General features: G+C 36.1%; 1 protein-coding gene across 1 annotated transcript in view; it reads right to left on the bottom strand.

Moving 5' to 3' along the window:
- Window positions 1-18,849: 18,849 nt before the first annotated feature.
- Window positions 18,850-21,935, bottom strand: part of Mmrn1 (multimerin 1) — a 39,432-nt gene continuing 36,346 nt past the window's right edge. The window contains exon 8 of the mRNA XM_013029706.1: window positions 18,850-20,936. Coding sequence (XP_012885160.1) covers window positions 20,515-20,936 — 422 coding nt within the window. The 3' untranslated portion in view covers window positions 18,850-20,514. The remainder of the gene's footprint in view (window positions 20,937-21,935) is intronic.

The raw sequence follows: 21,935 nt of genomic DNA, 5'->3' as shown, positions 1-21,935 counted from the left end.
GAAGACTTAGGTTTAATTATATCCTATATAGTTTGTGTATTTTGAATCTCAAGCATCTGAACTATAGTCTCCCTTTTGAGAAAATATTGAGATAGACTAGTAATTTATTAATCTCTAGCACACGACAGGACTCTGATTTTTATTTTGTATTATTCCAAAAATAAATAATCTTCAATTATGACAATATTAATATCTAAAAGGGGTGGAATATTCTTACTTCTTCAGTGTGACTCAAATACATATTCAAAAAGGAATAGAGGTAATATTTATAATTTTAGCAATAAGTGACCCCAATCCAAGCTTATTTAAATTAGTGGGTGAAATAATGTGCTCTATTTCCATTGGTATGATCAGAGACTGAGTGTGAACATGTTTTTAGGCATGTTAATGATACAATGCATCATCCATAGTTTGTTTAAATATTTGTTTATTCTTTGTTATTTCTATCCAAAGAAATGTGTAGATTCTTCCCTCACTTGATCTACAAGTCTCAAGTCAAATAGAAAAATAAAAAGCTTCTGAGCAAGAAGATGTTACAAAATCGAGAACACCAATGTCGGAGTCATTCTGAATTCCAAATAATTGTTTAGCTCCAAAATAGCTGTGGGAATTTCCCCAAGGACCAGTTAACCCAGATCTCCAACAGCCTTTATGCAAATGAGTTCAAGGCACTATTCTTTCCCATGCAGTCCAGAATCAGTCCAAGTCTGCAGCACAGAGAGACCCGTGTCGTTTCCTTCCAATCAATATTATATAACATGGATGGGAAGGTAGCTTAGTGGTAAAGTGCTTGCCTAGCATGCATGAAGCCCTGGGTTTGATTCCTCAGTACCACATAAACAGAAAAAGCTAGAAGTGGTAGAGTGCTAGCCTTGAGCATAAGAAGCTCGGGACAGTGCCAGGCCCTGAGTTCAAGCCCCAGGGCTGGCTATATAGACATATATATATATATATATATATATATATATATATATATATATATATATATAATACATAATACATATATATATATATATATATATTTCTGTGCCTCTTTCTGTTGATTCTCTCAGCCAAGCAAAATACTTTTTAAGGTGTCTTTCTGAACCCTTGCTCTGTGCTCTGTGCTCACCCTCCTTCCCACAGCAACATTTTTAATATAGAACTTGCAACTTTCCCTTTTTCACACTGGATGCTCTTCAATAGATATCTGTGGTCAGGACCCATGGGAAGGATCCACATGAGTTAGTCCTGTTGGAGTTCCTGTCCAGCCATCAATGCAGGAAGTTGTGTGGCTAGTGCTTAACCAGAGTCATAGAACAAGTGTTAAGAGAGATGCTGGCAAAAGGAAACAACACTCTAGTCTTGATTAGGACATTTCCATGCAATTAGGTAAAAACCATTATTCTGGATATCAAAGATACACACATGTTAAAATACACAAAGTGAAGCCAAGAGTCGGTGGCTCATGCTTGTAATCCCAGCTGCTCTGGAGGCTAAGATCTGAGGATCACAGTTCAAAGCCAGCTGGGACAAGAAAGTCTGTGAGACTCTGTGTGCTTGCTGTATCCTGAGGAAATGAGAGGCTTTCTTTATTCTACATTAGATCATAAACCTATTATAATGCACTTATTTATAATAACCCTTCCTGAATATCCAATAAGATCTAGACTGATCTAGGAAACCCATATCTCAAACATCTGAATATGAAAATTCAGTTTTTCATTTGAAAATTTAATAACATTATATAGTATACATAATGTATGAATAAATATATAATATAAATATATGCTCTATCATATATGTATACATAATATAAATATATAATATATAAAATAAATATGTTCATATATAAATAAATATATATCTATTTAACTTCCATAACTGATGGTTAAAGGCCCTACCTCTACATTGCCAGTCAATTTCACCTGAAAAAAAATTTTTTTGGGGGGGTCCAGTTGTGGGGCCTGAACTCTGGGCCTGGGCGCTGTCCCTCAGCTCTTCAGCTCAAGACTAGCGCTCTACCAACTGAGCCACAGCGCCACTTCCGGCTTTTTTCTTTTTGCTTATGTGGTGCTGAGGAATCAAACCCAGGGCCTCAAGCATGCAAGGCAAGCACTCTACCACTGAGCCACCTTCCCAGCCCCTGAATCTTTTTTAAAATAGATAACTGGGTGAGCTCACATGAAGAATCTCTGGCTTGAGCTGTCCAAGGTGAAGTGGTCATCTGTGTTGTACATGCCCAAGGCATGAGGGAGAATTGATAGGCCGGAGCTCTAGACCCACCCAGAGTAAGAAGTATCCAACAAATTGACCTTAGATAATCTCTTATAGTCTGAACTGCTATGTTTCTATAATAGCTGATTTCTGTTAATACCTTTCATTGGGTACCATGGACTTCAGGAAAAATAATGGATATACCAGATTCTTGGTTAAGAACTGATAAAGCACATATCTGTACTCATCTGCTGCTGTGGGAGGGCAAAATACAGAAGATCTCCTGCCAAAGAGACCAAAGTTAAGTATTCTAAATCTCTTTCTACTCTTTTGTATGTAAAGATGATGCCAGGAGGATCTTCATTACCAAACTATATGAAATAGCCTTATTGGCCAGTTATTTGCTTCTTTCCTTGAAGTGATATAGCACCTATTGATCCAAAGTCCTAACCCTTTGTCTTTCACCTCTTTAAAATTTCACTGTTTTTCCTGAAGATGCTAAACTGAAATTTAAACCCAGCTCTTAGTGAATGGCTCATTCCCCCAATGGCTCACACATATACGTGATACATACCTATTAATAAGCTTTGTTGCTTTGCTCTTGTTGATCTGCCCTTTGTTGCAGACAATCAGTCCACAAAATTTGACAGAGTTGAAGAAAAAGCTCTTTTCCTTCTCCTGCAGCTGTCATGAACATGGGCATGCATGGGCCTCATGTACCTTCGTGTCCCATGATGACATAGACTTACCTGCCACCCTATCATGTGCCAACCTCCCTCATCTTCTCCCTGTGCACATCTTCTTTCTCTTCCCTCTCCCAACCTTATTCTCTCTCTTCATCTCCAACCTGTGCATGCCTTACTCATCCTTTTAGGTTTCATTAGCCAGTGCTTCTTGATCCTGCCCTATTCCTCAGGATGAATTAGGTCCGTCTTTTTCTCTACTTTCTAGAGAGTATAGTGAGTACCATACTTTCCTCTTTGTATGATGATTGTCTCTTATCACCTGTCACCTTGCTGGTAGGTGAGCTTTTGAGAAGCAGCAGAAGACCATGTTATCCTTTGAAACCCTATTGCGAAGAGTTTTACATATCTAATGAAAAAATAATAATATGATGTCACTGAAGCCCATTAAAGTTCTAAAAATATTTAGTATTTCTGCATACCATGGATTAGATTCTCACCTTTGGCACATTTAAGAGCCATGTTTATGTAATGTGACTTAGGTATAGTTAAGACATACATCTTTCTGTTTATGGAACACCTTCGTTTTAGAATTATAGGCTAATAGCAGAAAGACAAATATCACATACTGTTACACATATTTGAAATATATATCTAAGAGAACAATAATAATAATGGCCTTGTCATAAAAGGGAGATTATGGGGGGGCAGTAGGTAGGAGAAAGGAAAATAAGTGGGTGAAAAACACAGATACATACATATACTCTCTCCCTCTTTTCTTCCTCTCTCTCCCTCTCTCTCTCTATATATATGTATGTATGTATATATATCATTACCATGATGAAAATGATCAAATAATTCAAGAAGGAGAGTTAAGAAAGTGCAAATTAGGCAAAATGCGTTAGGTGCAACTCATAAATATCACAATGAAACCTCTTTGTACAACTAATTTATGCTGGTAAGAAATTTTAAAAGTCTTAACCAAACATGGTTGGAAATAAATCCTCAAATGCCTTTAATCTAGAAGACAGCAAATATGTATTTTTAAAAATTACTAACATGGGAAATGTTAAATAGAACAGTTGTTGCTATGTATAGCATTAGAAATTAATGCCACAATTTATTTGGAAGGAAAACACAACCTTTGTACTAAAAGTGCTGCTTGGATTTTAGGATTAAGGCCAAAAAAAAGAAAACTTATTCAAATTAACTAAGCAATCTTCAGGTCACTAAGAAAGATCCTGCCCTTTGATCTTCTGGCTTCAGTGGTCTTTTTTATTTAAAGGGTAAAAGAGCATTGAAATTACATAAACAATGCTAATTAATATTTAATGAATGATTGACCAAATGCCAGATGTGAACCTGCCGTGACCAATACCAAGGAAATACGTTTCAATGGTTTTCACAGCCAATGTCTTTTGGGAATCATTTTCTAATAGGTTGTTAGGCTATTCTGCGTTTTCATTATCAGGCATTTATATTCTGTTCTGTAGTTGAATAAGAAATAGAATCTTTGGATTTTTTAATCACTGAACCAAAACCTATGTCTCATAAAATTATAACATTGTCTACCTCATTGTTTATCTGCTGTAAACACATAGATAATTTCTGTAAACACAAATGGCATGAATTTTACTCTATGGCCTAAGTTTTACTATGCCACTGTGTTTCTGAATAGAAATATTTCTGTGGCGTAATGAAGCCTCTAGATTTGTAGTTTCCCTGTGAAGACATCTTCCTTCATTGGTTGTTACTCAATCTCCTATTTCCAGGCTGATGTTACCAATATGATCCAAATAAAATTTTCATTCTTGGATGCTAATACTGTCACTTGTTTCCACACTTTTCTACCATAATGTTTTCCAAGTATCTGCATAGTAGATATTTTCTCCATTCTTTTCAAACACTATTTCTTTAGGTTAACTTATTACCTATCTTGAGTAAAAAAGAGCTATGGTAGGTTGGGTTGCTTGAAAAGCATGCTTTGAGAAGAAAATTGGGGAATTTACTATGAAGCAGTCTCTGGATTCATAACTGAGAGGAAAAGGTGGTATTTGATTCCATCCAGCCTCCTGGAACAGAATAGACTGGGTAGATTATAAATAGCAAAATAAATAATAAAATTTTATCCCCCCCCCCAATTCTAGAGGCTGGAAATTCAAAATCACTGTCAGCCTGGTGAGATTTTGGTGAGAGCTTGCCTTCTGTTTCATAGATGACATCTATCACACATGACATGACCACACATGGCAGAAGAGCTCTCCAGAGCAGGATGCTCACCTACCAAAAACTCCATCTGCTGAAACCCTGCCACTGAGAGTGAGAATTCTGTGGGTTACACAATTTCGTCTCTAGAGAAGTAAAACTGGATTCAGCATAGGGAAAAGCTACAAGAAAGCCTTCAGCTCTCTCAGTTGACCACACAAGGAGGTCTGCATTGACCCAACCAATCTTTAAGGCCCTGAATGAAGGCCAGAGCTTAAGTGTGCTCAAAGATGGATTCATAGGAAGAAAGCTGACCCTGGAGCACACATAGCAACACTGTCATCACCTGAGAAAGAAATCTACCCATTGTGAATGGGGATCTTGGGGGTACATCATTATGCCAACCGTGAAGAATAAACTAGTTGATATATGCCTCCATGCAAAGAAGGTTTTATTAATACTGCTTATATGTCTAAGATCACAATATGATACAAGAGCTAAAGACCCCATGATATAAGTTTTTATATAAAAATAAACCAACTCAATTGAGTTACTGTGAAGGAAGAATGGAGATGGGGTGGAAATGTGAAGGACTGAATGACTGGGCTCAAGAACAAGTACTCTACAGAATGATATACTTAGGCAGCTAAAAAAGATTTTAGACATGAGTTGTAAATGTGCAGTTGAATGTTGCTGGTGTTATGTCTATGTAAATCTTCCTTAATTGTGTAACTTTCGTTGACATCTTTCATTAGATCTACTTCATGTATGTAATTGCATAAATGATGTAATTATCTTCTTTGGCTAATATTTTTTGCATTCTTTTTAAGATTTGCATACACTAACTGTATAAAGTGAGGGATTGTTATGATGACATTTCCAAACATGCATTAAGTGCAATTTGGTCATGTCACTCTCTCTATTAAAATAAGTATAAACTTGAGATCAACAAATTTTATGTAGCATAGCATATGTGTAAATAAAGCTCTTAGAACCAGTATTTGACCAATTGGATAGAAACCCTAGTAAAGAATCTTTTTTTTGAGAACTACAAGACACAGCAGAGTGTTGGTGGCTCATACTTGTAATCCTACCTACTTAGAAGAATCCTAGCTGCTCAAGAATCTGAGATTCTTGGTTCAAAGTTAGCCTGGGGAAGAAAAATCTATGAGACTTAAGTGGTAGAGAACCTGCCTATCAAGCTGAGTCCTGGAGTTCAATTCCCAGTACCACCACCAAAAGTCGTAAGTGGAGCTGTGGCTCAAGTAGTTGAGTGCCAGCCAGGAGTGAAAAGTCTAAAGGACAGTGCCCAGGCTCTGAGTTCAAGCACCAGTAATGGCACCCAAGGGGAAAAAACAAAAAGGTAAACAATTTTTTGTCAGTGTATAACCTATGTTTTTTTTTTCATTTCTTCTTTGAAAGAATGGATGAGATTGTATTCATACACCCCAGAATATATTCATTATTTATTCATTTAAACAAGTACCACAGAGGGCCTGCCCTGTTTTCTTAAAGTCTTTGTACTATTTAGCTGCTACTTGAAAATTTAGAATTTCAAGCTGAAAATTTCTGTGTTTAGTCTACCTTAAAATATTTCTTTTTAAAACAATGTTTTACTAGCTTTTGAATAAGAATAATTAAGCTCTGATTATTTAAAATCTAGTTCATGTAACCATAGACTTAAAGGGACATTGGCAAGAAATTATTTACTTAAAAACTAACAAAGTTGGAACCAAATTCCAACCCCAGTGGAATTCTTCTCTTTTTTTATTCCTTCCTTTGTATTTAAAAATTACTAATTTCATATGTTATATTGCATTGCCTATTAAAATTTTTATTTTATTGTTATATATCTGAACAAGATTGTATTTTCAAAATGTTCCATTTTTTGCATTCTTAGAAGACTAGGGATTTTCTAATTTGTTTAGAGACTCTTTTGAATCTTAACCTCGTGTAAAAGCTTAATATGCAAAACAGATACAACTGGAACTAATCTATTTGAGGCTACCTCCACTTTGACCTTCTGCAAGTGGCTCCTGACCTTGAAACATAGTTTGAAAAACACCCATTTAGCCAGCTCAATTACTTAATGACATTTCTTATTTTTCCTATTTCTATATAATTTGTTAGTTCTGACATTACAAGCAAGAAGCAAATTGCTTATCTTCAGTGATCCATAGATTTGGGGATTCCTTCAGAATAGATTTAGCAAATTGCTTCTAGTGAAGGAAATTGGACTTTGGTGGCTTGAAAGAGGAAATTCAGAAAGAAAAAACCAATGATGTCTCCTTTAGTTCTTTCTGCTAGTTCTGGTCATTTTTGTACCATTTGGTGTTTCTAAAGTATTTTCTTGTTGTTTTAATCCCAACAAGATACATCAGGAACTACATTCTTGGTCCCTCTCTATTTCTCCAGCCTGCTTTGCTAGTAACCTCATAAATCATCTCCAGCTGTACCTTCATCCAAGTGCCTATGACTTCAAAACTCATTTGGGGTAAACAGCCCAAGTCCATACGCAAGTAATTACATCATGGATTCCAGTTACTGATTCAATTATAGAAACCAAGGGGAATTCACCCCAACAGGGTGCATTCTATTGAAGCTGAAGGAATCTAAGGACTGAACTCTGCTCAGTAACTTGGTTGCTAACATATTAAAGGGTCATACAAAGACAGCTATAAGCTTACTGATAAGGAATTCATGAGTTACTAAATGATGGTTTCTTTCCAGGAATTTTATCTTCTATACATCAAGGGACCAGTATCCTTTATAAACCTTAGTAGAGGCCAGGGAAATGCAAATGGCATTAGCTGCTACCCATTTGTGCTATGGTTGCATCATAAATCAAATCTCTCAATACAGAATGAATACATTCAGAGCGGTTAGTCAGTCTGCCTTCCCATTATTCCTTCCTCACCCAACCCCAGCAAATAGAATATTGCTTTGAACAATAATTTTTGAAGACATATATCCACATTTTCCTCCAGGCTATGCCTACTTACCTTCTGACATCCGGCTTGTATTCATGCAATATTCCTCATCACCTTATCCCCATGATTGTTCTACCTTAGCCCTATAGCACAATGACCAAGGTACATCCTAAAACTCCCATAGAGAAGATGCTGAATTCTCACAGATGAATAGATTGTGTTAGGATCTGGGTTTTCAATGACTCCCGCAGACTCATATGCTGAAGACTTCACTGACAGCCTGCAACATTACTGGGAGGTGGTAAGCCCTTAGAAGAGGGGCAGGGTCAAGTGGAAAGATGTCCAGTCACTGGGAGTGTGCTCTTGAGGAGGATATTGGTATGCGAGGAATTTAGAAGCTGAAAAATACTGAATCTTTACATAGACCCACCAGTTAACTGGAAATACAACTGGAAGCTTGAAATCTTGGCCTCCATCTGACATCACACTCCTTCACTCTAGGTTTCTCTCTTTAGCGATCACTTCGTATTCTGGGAAGGGCAGGACTAATCGATAACATCTTTATGACAGAGGATTGAAACTACCCTCAAAAGAGGAAACAGCAGAGCAAGGCTGGGCATCATGAAATTTCTACAGGGCCAATTCTGTGTGTGTGTGTGTATATGTGTGTGTGTGTGTGTTAGGTTTCCATCTCTGTAATAAAATAACCTGAGTTAATGAAAAGGGAATGATTTATTGTGGTTCACTATTTGAGAGGCTCCAGCCCACAGTCAGCCACTTGGCCTTGGACTTATAGAGGCACAAAATGTTATGCCAGAAGCTTGGCAGAGAAGGCTGATTATTAAATGGCCACAAGAAAGAAAAAGAGAACAAGAGGTAGGGGTCAGGAGCCCAATGGAAGTGAAGTGATAGGCCAGAAAATCAACCTGGTATTTCAGCTCAGGCCACTTGGCTCTCTCTGCAGAGAAAAAGAGCTAAGTAATAATGAAAGGCAGAGAAATATTTATCTATGCAGCACTGGCAAACCCTGACAAGAAGCAAAGTAAACATTCCAGCTCATCTTTAGGGTATAGACCTGAGCTGGTCAAAGTTTCTCAGTTCTGGTTGTACAAGATATCAGGATCATTTGTTATTGCCTTCATCAGCTGAAGAGCCCAATCTGGTTCCAGGAAGTAGATGTTCTTGCTCCAGGGTCGGGGTCCTTATATGGGTGTGGCCTGTCCTGTGAAGCTTTTTTTTTTCCAAGAAATGCTTTATCCTCATTTCCATCTGCATACCTTAAAAACTCACAGGGGCTATAACAAAGAGGAAGCTATTGCACTAAGTATGTAAAAATGCTATTTGACAGATTTACACACTGTATACCCATGTCTAGCACATTTTTTAATGAAACATGAACATCATTACAACTTGTTTGTCCATTCTGAACTGTGAAGCCCTCAACTAATTTCAAGACTCAGTTGTACTTTCTCACATATGAATAAGGATGAACTTTCCCAATAGGTACTCTTTTCTCACTAACACAAGAGACCTTAGTAACTTTCCAAATGTTTTTGTAATCATTAATAGAAGGCTTTATTTAATTAGAAAACAAAAAGCTAAAATAAATTACCTCCTTGTTGCCATTCCAAGTTCAAATACATCTTCTCTTCTTTCTCCCTCATGTCTTTCATTGAATGTCCAGATTAATGGATAAAAAGAAATGCATCTCTAGATATACAGTGAAAAGGCAAAATGTGGTGGGGAAAAAAAAGCTTCCACAGAGAGGGGCAAGAGAGGGGTGCTAATAAACTGCAAAAGGTCAAAATGAGTTTGAATGTCTTTATAGCCACACAGGAAGTTAGCAAAGTCATGAGTGAGTGCCAAGATTACTGGAGGAAAATGACTTTGTTTTTTTTATAATTACAATATGCCAGAGATTTAATTTTAAAAGATTGCATTTTTATCATTCATACATGGTATACACCATCACTGCCATTTAATGTTTCTATACACAGCATGTCTTTTTTTTTTAATTGTGAAAATACCATACAGAGGGGTTACAATTACATGGGCAATATAACGAGTACATTTCTTATCAAGCATTGTTGCCTCCTCTTTGTTTCTCCTTCCCATCCCTTTCCATATCCCCCACACACACCTGATCCTCCCCCCACCCCCCACCAAAGTTGTAAAGTTCGTTTTTCGACATAACGACTTGTATATCTCATTGTTGCAATGGGTCTTTGAAATGAGAATTTGACATCAGTCCAGCCACTCGAGCATGGGAATGGAATTAAGATTTTTTTTTTAGTAATGCAGAGAGCAAGGAATTATTATATCTTCATTATAACTAGGACCATAAGACAGAGGAAAACATAGATTTATTTCAGAAAGACAGAGAGGAATCCCTACCATAAAGTAAACAGTGCTCCTGGCTCCCAGCAGTGTACCAGCCTGAAGGGCAATAGAAGTAGATTGGAGCCAGACAAGTTAAAGAGGGATACTTTTTTTTAATGAAATGAATGGAATGACTCAAGAGTCTGATCATTTAGGAGATTTAGACAATTAACAAAGGACTTGGGATTGAATTAGTGGTTAGTACAGAGGAAATGAAGAAAACAAACAAACAAAAACAAGAGGATTATTAACTCCAGAGAAAAGTCATCTGTGATTAACATTTGCATAATTATTGTAATATAAACATGAAGTATTAATTTGATCAAACAAATCATCTAGCTACACTGGCTAAGTTTGCCTGGCTGTGGGAGGAGAGAGCATGTCGGTGGGACTTTGGTCAGAAATTTAAATGGTTCTCATCATTCATAGTAGCAACTGAATACTGTATTGCCAATGGCTGAAATATCAAGAAATAAGTACATAAATATGCATTCTAGAATCATTTACTTATCTTTTAAAAGTTTATATGCCTGTCTGTGATATTTAAAAATTGGAAAGTAGTCTGGCACATGTGACTCACACCTGTAATCCTAGCTACTCAGGAGGCTGAGATCTGAGGATTGCAGTTTAAAGCCAGCCTGGGCAGGAAAGTCTGTGAGACTCTTATCTTCAATTAACCACCAGAAAACCGGAAGTGGCACTGTAGCTCAAGTGATAGAGCCTTGAGCTGAAGAGCTGAGGGGCAGTGCCCAGGCCCAGAGTTCAAGACATACTACCAACCAAAAAAAAAAAAAAAAACTCCAATAACATTGTGTAAGGTGACCAAATCAAACGACAGTAGGGATTGGTATGACAAATAAATCAACAAACAAACACAAGACCCAAAAAAATTTAAATTCAGGTCAATGTCTTTTTTTTTTTTTTTGCCAGTTCTGGGGCTTAAACTCAGGGCCTAGGCATTGTCCCTGAGCCTGTTTGTGCTCAAAGCTAATGCTCTACTATTTGAGCCACAGCACCACTTCTGACTTTTTCTGAGTACTTTCTTGGAGATCAGAGTCTCACAAACTTTTTTGTACCGGCTGGCTTCAAACCACAATCCTTAGATCTCAACCTGCTGAGGAGCTGGGATTACAGGCATGAGGCACCAGCCAGTGCCTGGCCAACTTGGTGTCTTTTCCTCCCTCAATGTTATCATGAAGAAAGAGGAAGGACAACACTGAGATAACTGGAAAGTAATTAGGATGTTGCTAATACTGTTTGGAACTCACAAATATGAGCCAGTGTTGAGGAATCATTTCAAAAGATTGCTGATGTCAGCTCCATCACATCTTCTAGGTGAGCGGTGACTATGGGATGCTCTCTCTCTTCTGCCCTCAGCAAAATGGTGAGTTGCATTCTTCCACATTTTGCCAATACTTGTTAGCAATTCTGCGAGTGTGCTTACATATTCTACTTCTTTGGCAATGCAGTGGGCCCATGTAAACATTCACTCTCATTTAGATATCCTCTTATATCAAGTCCACACGTTGACCTGAAGAACTACTCAAAATATCTGATTTACTACATAACATCAACTTCATAATAATGAATCACAGAATTAGAATCCATTACAATGATTTTAGAGAGTTACATGTTACTGTGATATGGTCAGAGTGGATTTTGACATCATATATGCTGCCTAATCTTCCTCTGACATTAAATTCAATGAGCTGATTATTTAACCTTCATATCTCTCAGTAAATAAGGGTAATAATGCCTATCGGATTGTCAATATGTATGCAATAGTTTAAGAAGATGCTATTCTTAGATGTTACTTTTGTAAGTAAAAGAAGTAAAACACCAAACTATTTCAACATGAATTCCAGTGAGGTTAGTCTCCTGTTGTAAAACTACATGTAAGAATCAATGTATCGCTATGGCTGTGGAATAAACATAATTCATAGGCAAGCAAGAGCTATAAAGCACCATTCTAATGATGGATGGATGCTCATAATTTTATTTTACAAATGACACTCAGTTAATCAATTTTTAAACTGCTTTTTTGAGAGATGAAAAATAAACTCATATATCACCAATATAACAAAGTCAACTGAAACTTTACTTTTGAATGATAGTCTTGGGAAAGGGAAAAAAAACATAAATTTGATTTAAGAATTCCACAGCCACATCTATTCAAGAATTAAATAATCTAATGGGTCTTTATAGCAAATGGAAAAGTGTTAAGCAATATTATGAATGGTAAAATGATATATGTGTGTGTGTGTATTACAAGAAAACACTAGACCCTACTTAAGACAATAATATATGCTCTTTAAGAATATGAGGACTTATGATCAAGCATGTCAAATACAACATACAATAAGCAGCTCTAACAATGTGATTGCAAACAGCATACTTTATCAGGGTCCCTGAGCCAATGGTTGGTATAATGCTCTGGAAAAATAACCCTCATTTTGTGAGAAGATTCAAATACAGATCTTCATTGATCTTATTAGGGGTGTTAGGTTGAAGCAATTATCTATCGTATATAAATACTATTTAGATAGATAGCAATATATCTGGCAATTTATGGCATATTTATTTAAGTAGTTTCCCCCCTCTTCTGATAGTATGACATAGTTGTGTAAATCTAAAACATATACATGCATATTTCATTTATACATTTGTCTTTTTCAGTCAAGCATTCAATATTAAAAAACACCAAATAAAGGTCTATGTTGAACTTGTAAATAACTGTAACATTAAATTAAAAAATAATGTCAAGTCTAGTGGAATACATCTAATAATTGTCACTTGTAAGTGCGCATTGTGGTTGCTGAATAACATATGATTCAGGTCCTTTTTCTGTTGCCACTATGCCTAAGTGTAGTAATATTGCATTTTCATTGTTACATTTCCTTTTCATTTCCTTGTAATGAAAAGCCATATATAGGACTCAGAAATCTTGCTTTTCAAAATTTCAGTCATTTGCAAAATAGGTTGATTATTTAGGGAGGTCTGTAAATTACTCTTTATTCAAATGTCTATAATTTTAATCATGTTATTTTAATTGCAATAGGTTGTAAATTTGCAATAAAATAACAAGAGGGAGGCTGGAACAGATGTTCTGTCAGCACACGTGATTTCTTCTGAGACAATCTCGAATTCATCATGCTTAATCTCCATCAGCTGAAATGGACTGATTTTCAATAGAGTGAATTCTACACATGTAAAAGGCTTCTGACAGTTAGGAAGGAATTATTTTGACCAAATCATTTTTTTGGTAGAGTCATTAATGTATTCTATAGATTTCTTTGGACATGACTGTACGCAATTTGATTTCACATTTCCTGGTTACAAAAGTAGTCATCTGTGCATGGATTCCATCTGTATTGGTCACTACACTTTTCTTGGCAAAGGACAAATATTTTGCTAGAATTCATTCAAAAACCACACTTTAAAATGCTGGTGTGTTTTTTTAGCTGAAATAAGCTACCTTATTGGCCATTTAATTGTTTTTGTGGCTACAGATTTCTATGGAAAGAGCCCATTCACAGTAGTACTTTCAGAAAGAAAATATGATTCAGAGCTATACTAAAACAAATCTCACAATTACTACAGTAATTTCTAGAATGAATCTTGGAATATTATCAGGCCTGATGGACAGCCAACATAAAGAGGAGAAAGAAGAGCCAGTTTAAACAATCTGCACATTGATTATGTAGCTGATGACTTATGAAATCATGTGTAAGGGAAGGAGAACAGGAAAGAGAAAGAGGGGGGCAAAACCAAGAGTATGAAAGTGAAGGAAGAAAAACACAGAGATAAACCTAAAACAAAAAAATAAACAGAAAAGGAGATGAGGAAGAAGATAAGGAGGAAGAGAAAGGGGGAAAAAAGGGAAGGGGAAAGAGAAAAGAAGAGGGAGATAGAAAAAGAGAAACAGGATTGTTCAGGTAAAGACCAAAGTTTTTCTTTTTCATGTGCAGAAACAGTCTTCTGCTGACATTGAAGGGATCATGTAGAGCACTGGGCTGCTGGGTAATGACAAGGTGATACCTGCTTTAGGGCTTGCCTTCGTGGAAAAGTCATGGATGCAACAGGAAATGAGTACAAGTTCTGGCCAACGGGCCTGGCAAGGAGAGGCAGTGAGGTTTTGGCTGGTTCTCAGGTACTGCAGTGGTCACCTGACTGGGCCTAGAACTGTCTCATTTGTCAGATACATGATAACAATTTGAGAAGCATTAATAATAAATGTCTGGAGTTGTCGAGGAACACAGGATAGTAAAAATGGAAACAAGGAAGAAACAAATGCCTTTATTTCTTTTTTTCCTTTTCCACTGGAGGAGTTAGAAAGCAAAAGAAGGTGTGTGCTGTGATTAGAAGCTTTCACTAAATGTTCACCAAATGAAAAATGATCACTATAACCTGGCCCGGAGAGTATTAAGAACGATATTAGAAGGAAGGTAAGAGTATGTCTCTAGGATCTGCTCTGAGGTTTTGGCAGCTCCCTTCCCCCTCCCCTCTTTACATTTGTCTACTTAAATATTGTCTTATGCGTGTTCTCGCATTTTGTGAAACAAACGTAGGCTGCAATCAATACATTTCACTGTAGGTGAACATCGGTATTCTCTTGTCTTTTAAAGAGCTGGGTTTGGAGAAGAGAGCAAAGCACCCATTGCTGCAGAATAGTTGCTGATCAATAGTTATAAAAATCATGCTTTGTATTCAGGACACACTAAGTTTAATGCAGTTTTGTTTTAAAAGCACAACTCTAAGAAATATTTAAAAATTCACATAGCATCTTTTCATTTTACCTTTAGGTGCTCAGAACACACAGAAAAGGTTTAAGTGCATTTGCAAACTTCCAACAGTTATTTAATAGCTATGCCAGCAATTCCATTCCTGGGGTTTGGGCTCCATTTATTAAAATCAAGAACACTTGACCCATTTGTGCTTTTTCTTTTAACATTCAGGCGGGTTGTCTCAAGTGGCTTAACAAAGTATGCTGAACAAACACACTAGTCATCTCATTATTCTAGGAAATTAACTTAGGTTTCCATTAAAAGAGTATTTATAGGGATACTAAGTTTTTCTCTTATTAGGAAAATGGCCAAATTTGAAGAAAGAAGAGGAAGAAAATGAGAATACATAAGCATCTGGAATTTATTTTCAATACCTACAACATTTTTGCATCTTCCCTGGCTTGAAATGCTACTATAAAGTTCCTCAGAGAATAACAATTTCACAAAGGCCAAAAGACAATAGATAACTTTTTTACAAGGAAAAAAAAAGCTTACTGATTTTAAAAATAGCAACTGGAGTGAATAGACAGCAATAATTTCTTGTTTCTCTGTGAGTTCTACATCATCAAGACCAAAGGGACACTAAAGAAGAGCCAGGATCTTGCAGTGCTTTGTGATTGTCTCTCTTCCAAATAACACATTAAACAACCACCAATTCCCAAAGTATTTCCTGTGGCACTGTCAGTGTTTGCCTTAGTGAACTGGATATAAGAATTAGTATGAATCCAATTAATAGGAAACTACACCCAGAGCATATGACTAATACTTTAAAACTTAAGAAAATAAGATTTGTAAACATCATTCTAAGTATCACTGTGTGCAATACTTGTGCAAATGTGTGTTCCCTTGAGACTTCCAATTGTCTAACCCCTAATGTGATGGGATTTGGAAGTCAGGCCTTAGGGTAAGGGCTAGGTTTAGATGAGATCTGAGCCCAGATACTGGGCTGGTAATCACTTAGAAGAGGAAGAGCCCTTCACCTCCGCTTATCAAAGCTTTCCACAAGCCAGGAAGTAATCTCTTCCCGCTGCGACACCTGCTGGCAACTTCCTCCTGAACTTTACATCTCTCCAAAGGGGAAAACATGTCTCTGGTTGGGAGTCATGCAATCAGCGATAATTTTATTACGGTGGCCTGAACTAAGAGGACTGGTGTCTGGAAAATGTCTGTGTTCACACCTGGGCTTTCTGACTGGTGTTTGATGGCCCAGTCTTATAATCTTAGCATTTAGCAGACAAGGCAAGCCTGGGCTACTGGACTATTAGGTTTTGACAGTTCAGGAAGCAATTCATGCGTCAGTAAGAAACACTGCAAAAACTGGACCTTTTCCCAGAGTTTTATGGATTGTTCGATTAGGATGAGAAATACAATTTTGTTGTTGTTGTTTTCCTGTAAGACAGTTTGAGGTGGAGCTCACTGAGAATTCTCACTGAGCTGTGGCAAGGGCACTCGAGGGAGCCTGTTTAATAAGGGTCCCCAGCCTGAAGAAGCCTGGTCCTTGAGCACTAGGGCAGCAAACATCTCAGCCTGCAAAAGAGGACAGCAACACCAGCAAGGCCAGGCTGGTGTTTGGCTTACATGTGTCCCAGGTGAACCCAGTAATAATAGATGATGGCAAATACTTCTGATGAATGATGACAATTTTGCTACCTTTCAAATTGCCCTTTGATGAAGACTAATACCACAACTCACTCATTTTTCCAATGTGAAAAGATAATCCCAGTCAACTATCCAAAGGGTCCCAACTTGTCTGTTTTTTCCTTCAGACTGAATGAAAAGTGTATGATAAAATCTTTTTATGTATATAAAAAGTTCATAAACAGGCAAATAACATATAGGTGATTATTTCTAGCTTATGCGTTTGAAATATTTATAATATGTAAATATGCCTCATACATTGTATAAACATCCATGATAATTAAATATATCTATGTGTATATGGAGCTACATAGATATAGATAATTTAACTGAACTTCAGCAAACTAGACTAACGGGTTAGTAATTTATATATTGAAGTAAATAACAATACAATATTCTCTGAGAGGACTAAAACAGGTAAACCAACCAAAAAACAGAATGATTTACATTTCTTATTGCCTAAAGACAATTAGTTCATTCTTTTAACGTAAGAGTTTTGGCTGGCAAAATAATATAAGAACAAACAAATTTAGGAAAAATTGGTTTAGAAAGTAAAGGCTCAACTCCTGGAATGACACAAAATATGTTGACATTTTGGTGAAGGGTAGAGAAAAAGAGAAGATAGCTGTTAAAAGCAAATCTCATCCCCTAGTAAACTTCCTGAGATAGTGGAACTATCATGTTAAATTATGCACTTTAATTTCAACATGTGTTTGAACTGACATACTTGAGATGGAGCTTTACATTACATGTCATGTGCACTTTACTACAGGAATAGTATCTACTAATTAATGAATTGACAGAAATTGTTTTCAGTAGTTAGGTAATAGGTTCTTGACACACTTCAGGAGCTTGCCGGGCCGTCTTCTGAGAAAGATGATCTCTGAAACCCAATCTATACAGTAATGGCCAAGATAGCAGTCAACTATCATTATAGAAGAAACCAAGAAATAGCCCAGCGCTGTATTTCTTCCACACAAATAAGTTGGATAATGACAACTAGCAATGTACTACTAAATTATCTTAAATTATATTTTTCCATTTGTAAAATAGAGTCACACAAGTTCATAGCAACTTAAAGCCGCTACATTGCCTCTTGGCTATTTTGCTATTTAATAATATGTTCTATAAATACATAAAAAGTAATATTAATAATTAAAATCTCAAACACAGAAACATCATTTAACGCTAGATGCTAATTATCTAATTTTAAAGTCAATGAATTATATTGGCCATGCCAATGATGAATGCTATTGTTTACTTCCTTCAGATCCTATTAAAGTAAAGCAGCTCACCAAACACACACACACACACACACAAAAACGGTATATCTGCAAAGAAAAATACTGTGTTAATATATGACTATGTGAGGAAATAAGACATGAAAAACATTTTAATTATTGTAAGTTTTGAGGCAAGTACTGAAGAACGCATCAAAGCTTTACATTTATTTTGCAAATGATGCATTTACAGATGACAAGGTGTAGCAGGAGGAAATCATTGGATGTCTTGTCTCTAGATTTAGCTAGGGTTTTCTTGCGTAATTGTTGTGAGACTTTAGGTGCTGTAGTGCAGTCATTCTTTTTTCCTATTTGGTAGGTGATATGCAAGGTGGCTAACTGCCTATTCGTTGTTGGCTTGGTAAGGGTTCCCAGATTTTGGCTAACACTATGAACTAATACTATAAACATTCATGTACAACTTCTAGTCATGGTATATTGTTTTTATGCTATGGTAAATTTGAACAAAAAGAACCCCAAGTCTCGTTAATACAGAAATAATGATTTTCATCTTTAAAACTGGGGAATGCAGCTTGACGCCAATGTCTGACACCTGTAATCCTAGCTACTCAGGATCTGAGGATCTGAAGATCACAGTTTGAAGCCAGCTGCAGCAGAAAAGTCTGAGAGACTCTTATCTTCAATAAACTACTCAGAAAAAAAAAGCTACTCTCCAATAAACTACTCAGAAGTGGCTCTGTGACTCAAGTGGCAACAGGCTAGCCTTGAACACAAAGAGGCTCAGAGACTTTACCACCTAGGCCCTGAGTTCAAGTCTCAGGAAAGGGAGGGGGGAAGAAAAGAAGAAAAAAAGGAGAATACCTTTTCTGGGGAATTGGAGAGTTCTTGTAAAGAATGTGTGTGATACAGAAAATATTCTTTTTCATGTCAATGAGAAAACATTTTTAATATTTTTAATTTCATGTCAATCAGAGAACAGGTTGGTAGAATATTTTACTGAAATTGAAGATGATGTTTATCTTGTTCTAGATATTCTCCATTTGCTATAATATTGGTAAATTGCCTTAGACTCTACTTCTCATGAGCAGACAGAAAGAGGGTAATAATATACACCTTACAGTGTATTTCATAGGTCAATATATAACATAGGACTACCATGAGCATTAAGTCATTTAATACATGCAAAACATTGATGGTACCAAATCTCATTTATTATTATTTTTCTACTACTATTTCTACTATTAATCCTACTACTAATCTATACTTCAGAAACCCTTAGTCAAAATGAAAGGAATACTTTTATAAAAATATTTACTACAATGATATTTTATAATAAAAATTGGAAGCAGTCTACATGTTGAAAAATAAGGGATTGCTAAAGAAATTTTGGTCCTTCCGTGGGAAGCAATAGATAGAGAAGAAGGATGGATGGCAGTTTTGGACAAGACAAGGCCTGATTCAAAGAAGACCTAAGTCTTTAAGGACTGTGGACATCCATCCGCTCCCTAACTTGGCCATGCCTTTATTTTGTCAATTACAAAATTAATGACAATGAAACTCGTGTTACATGAGTTACTGTGAAGAGCCCATGAGATATGATGTGTAAGTTGTTTGACAGGGAACCAGGGAATAGCAATACTCCATAATTCTTAGTCACCCTTTATAAGAAAAGGGGTAGATTTGCATGTACTGAAATAGAATTCTTATTGTACATAGGTTTATTTTTTTAAAGTACACAAGAGCACTAAATGACCCAATGGTATATTTGAAAACATGCATCAAGCTATGAAATTAAAAATTCTCCATTCCTTGGGTTATATGAAGTTCCACAGCTGACATTCTGGTTATCTATATGTAAGCTTAGAAGAATTAGGAATAAACATCAAACTATATGTCATCTGTTACTTCATCCTCTAATTACAAAAGAGGATAACTTATGCATATTTCACATTTCTACTTCACCTTTTTATTTTTTATTAAAAATGAAAATGTATTGCGTAAAACTCATCCGTAAAAATAAAAGCACAAAAACTACCATTTTGTCTTTAACGTTTTAATGAGTGTGTTATTCTAGGAAATATTTGCTATCCATTTATAACTATAGATTTTAACGTAAGTTAAATATTTCATTAGAAAGACTACTGTGGCCAACAACATAATGTGGCTGAAATTGTAAAATACTACTGTCTACTGAAATGAGATAAAAATGAAGAATAAAGATAGGAATATTAATGTTAACAAACATGGTTGGTTTTCTGTGCCTGTAGCTTTCTTTAGGAACAACTTTCATATACAGCCTACCCAAGTATTTTTATGAAATAAGCATAAAGCTGTATTCAGATCTTTTTGAAAGCTAGTTTTTCATTTAGTGTAGAAAACTTCAAACAGAACACCTGTGCATGCGAAAATAAATGAAGACAGGCTAGTTCTCGGTAAAGGTAGTAGTCTGTCTTTAACACTAAGTACGATACAACAAATAACCACTAAATGTAGTAACTGGGGGAAATTTGGCCGGAATTGTTCCTTTTACAAGACGCAACCAAACTTCCTGTCCATAATTTAATTCTAATAATGCATCCCCAGTCAAAACTCTATCACAGTATATCTCACTGTTAATATTTTTAGATTCAAATGTGAGCTTGTCTACTCCATCAACTACTAAAAATCCAGAGATATGAGCACTAGATGACTCAACTGTATATTTGAAAACATACACTCCAAGAAAAGGAATTGTAAATTTCCCAGTTCTTGGGTTATAGGAAGCTCCATAGTTGACATCCAGTTCATTAAACAGGATAGGGCCAGGTGTGGTTATCTCATATGTAAGAGATGCAAAAAATGCCACCATTGGTGCATATCTATAAGATCCTTTGGAGAAATCTGTTAAAAGAAAAATATTGAGTTAATTTTCATGTCTTGAATCTGGTTTTGTTTTTCTTCCCATTGTTATCCTTCTTTCTCCATTGCAACAATGTTTGGTAAAAGCTAACATGTCCTCTGAAACTGTGTGTGTCTAGATGCCTACCTCCCTGCCTGCCATCTTGGCTGAAATTTGCTAAACCACTGAAGTCTCTTGAAGTCTCTGTTTCTCCCTTTCCATAAGGATAGAATGAAATAAGGCTTGATAAATCCCTCACAGAATATCTCAGAGATGCATTTGCATGTTGTTTTGGTCTTTCTAGAAATGAAGGAATGTAAATCCCTGAATGGTTATTACAGTGTGCCAACTTGTTTTATAACCCTTTTGAAGAAACAGAAGCTACAATTAATGCCAATACATTTAAAAACTGAGATTTTAAAACAGACTGAAATACTTTTCTCCTCACTATGCAGCAAATTGAGGTTAAGTCTGATTTGAACTATGGTTTGGGCTGTCATCAAAAATGATATGTGTTTCAAATGCCGTGCTTATTTTCTCATATAAAATTCAGGAAGACCGCATTCATAAAGCACATGCAAAGCAATTTAAAACAATGACCGTGACATAAGGCAGAGAGAGAAAAGGTATCTTTTCTTCTCAATGTATCTGAGCATCTTCTAAGGACTTTGTTTAACTAAAATAACATCATCAAGCATTTAAAAATTTTTTCACTTAAATGCCATATCTTGCCAGTCTCTATTTTCTTTGCGTAAAATGTGAGGGTTGATGGGACTTTCGATAAATTTTCACTGCTCTATGCACATGAAAATATTGTCAACAAGTGCCCACAATGATAAATTTCCTTGACCAAAAAGTATTTCCACTTGTAAATCAGGTTTGTTCTTCAACACCTTTCAGAATTTAAAATGAGTTCATTATCATGTGGGTTCAGATTAAAGAGGCTTAAGTGTTCATACACAAGGATTTTCAGAACAATGTTCTGTAGAGGCTACTGAGCA

The sequence above is a fragment of the Dipodomys ordii genome, unplaced genomic scaffold (genome assembly GCF_000151885.1).
Source record: "Dipodomys ordii isolate 6190 unplaced genomic scaffold, Dord_2.0 Scaffold122, whole genome shotgun sequence".
In the NCBI taxonomy this organism is placed as follows: Eukaryota; Metazoa; Chordata; class Mammalia; order Rodentia; family Heteromyidae; genus Dipodomys; species Dipodomys ordii.
The sequence above is the reverse complement of the archived record's forward strand: the minus strand, read 5'-3'. Positions and strand labels throughout refer to the sequence as shown.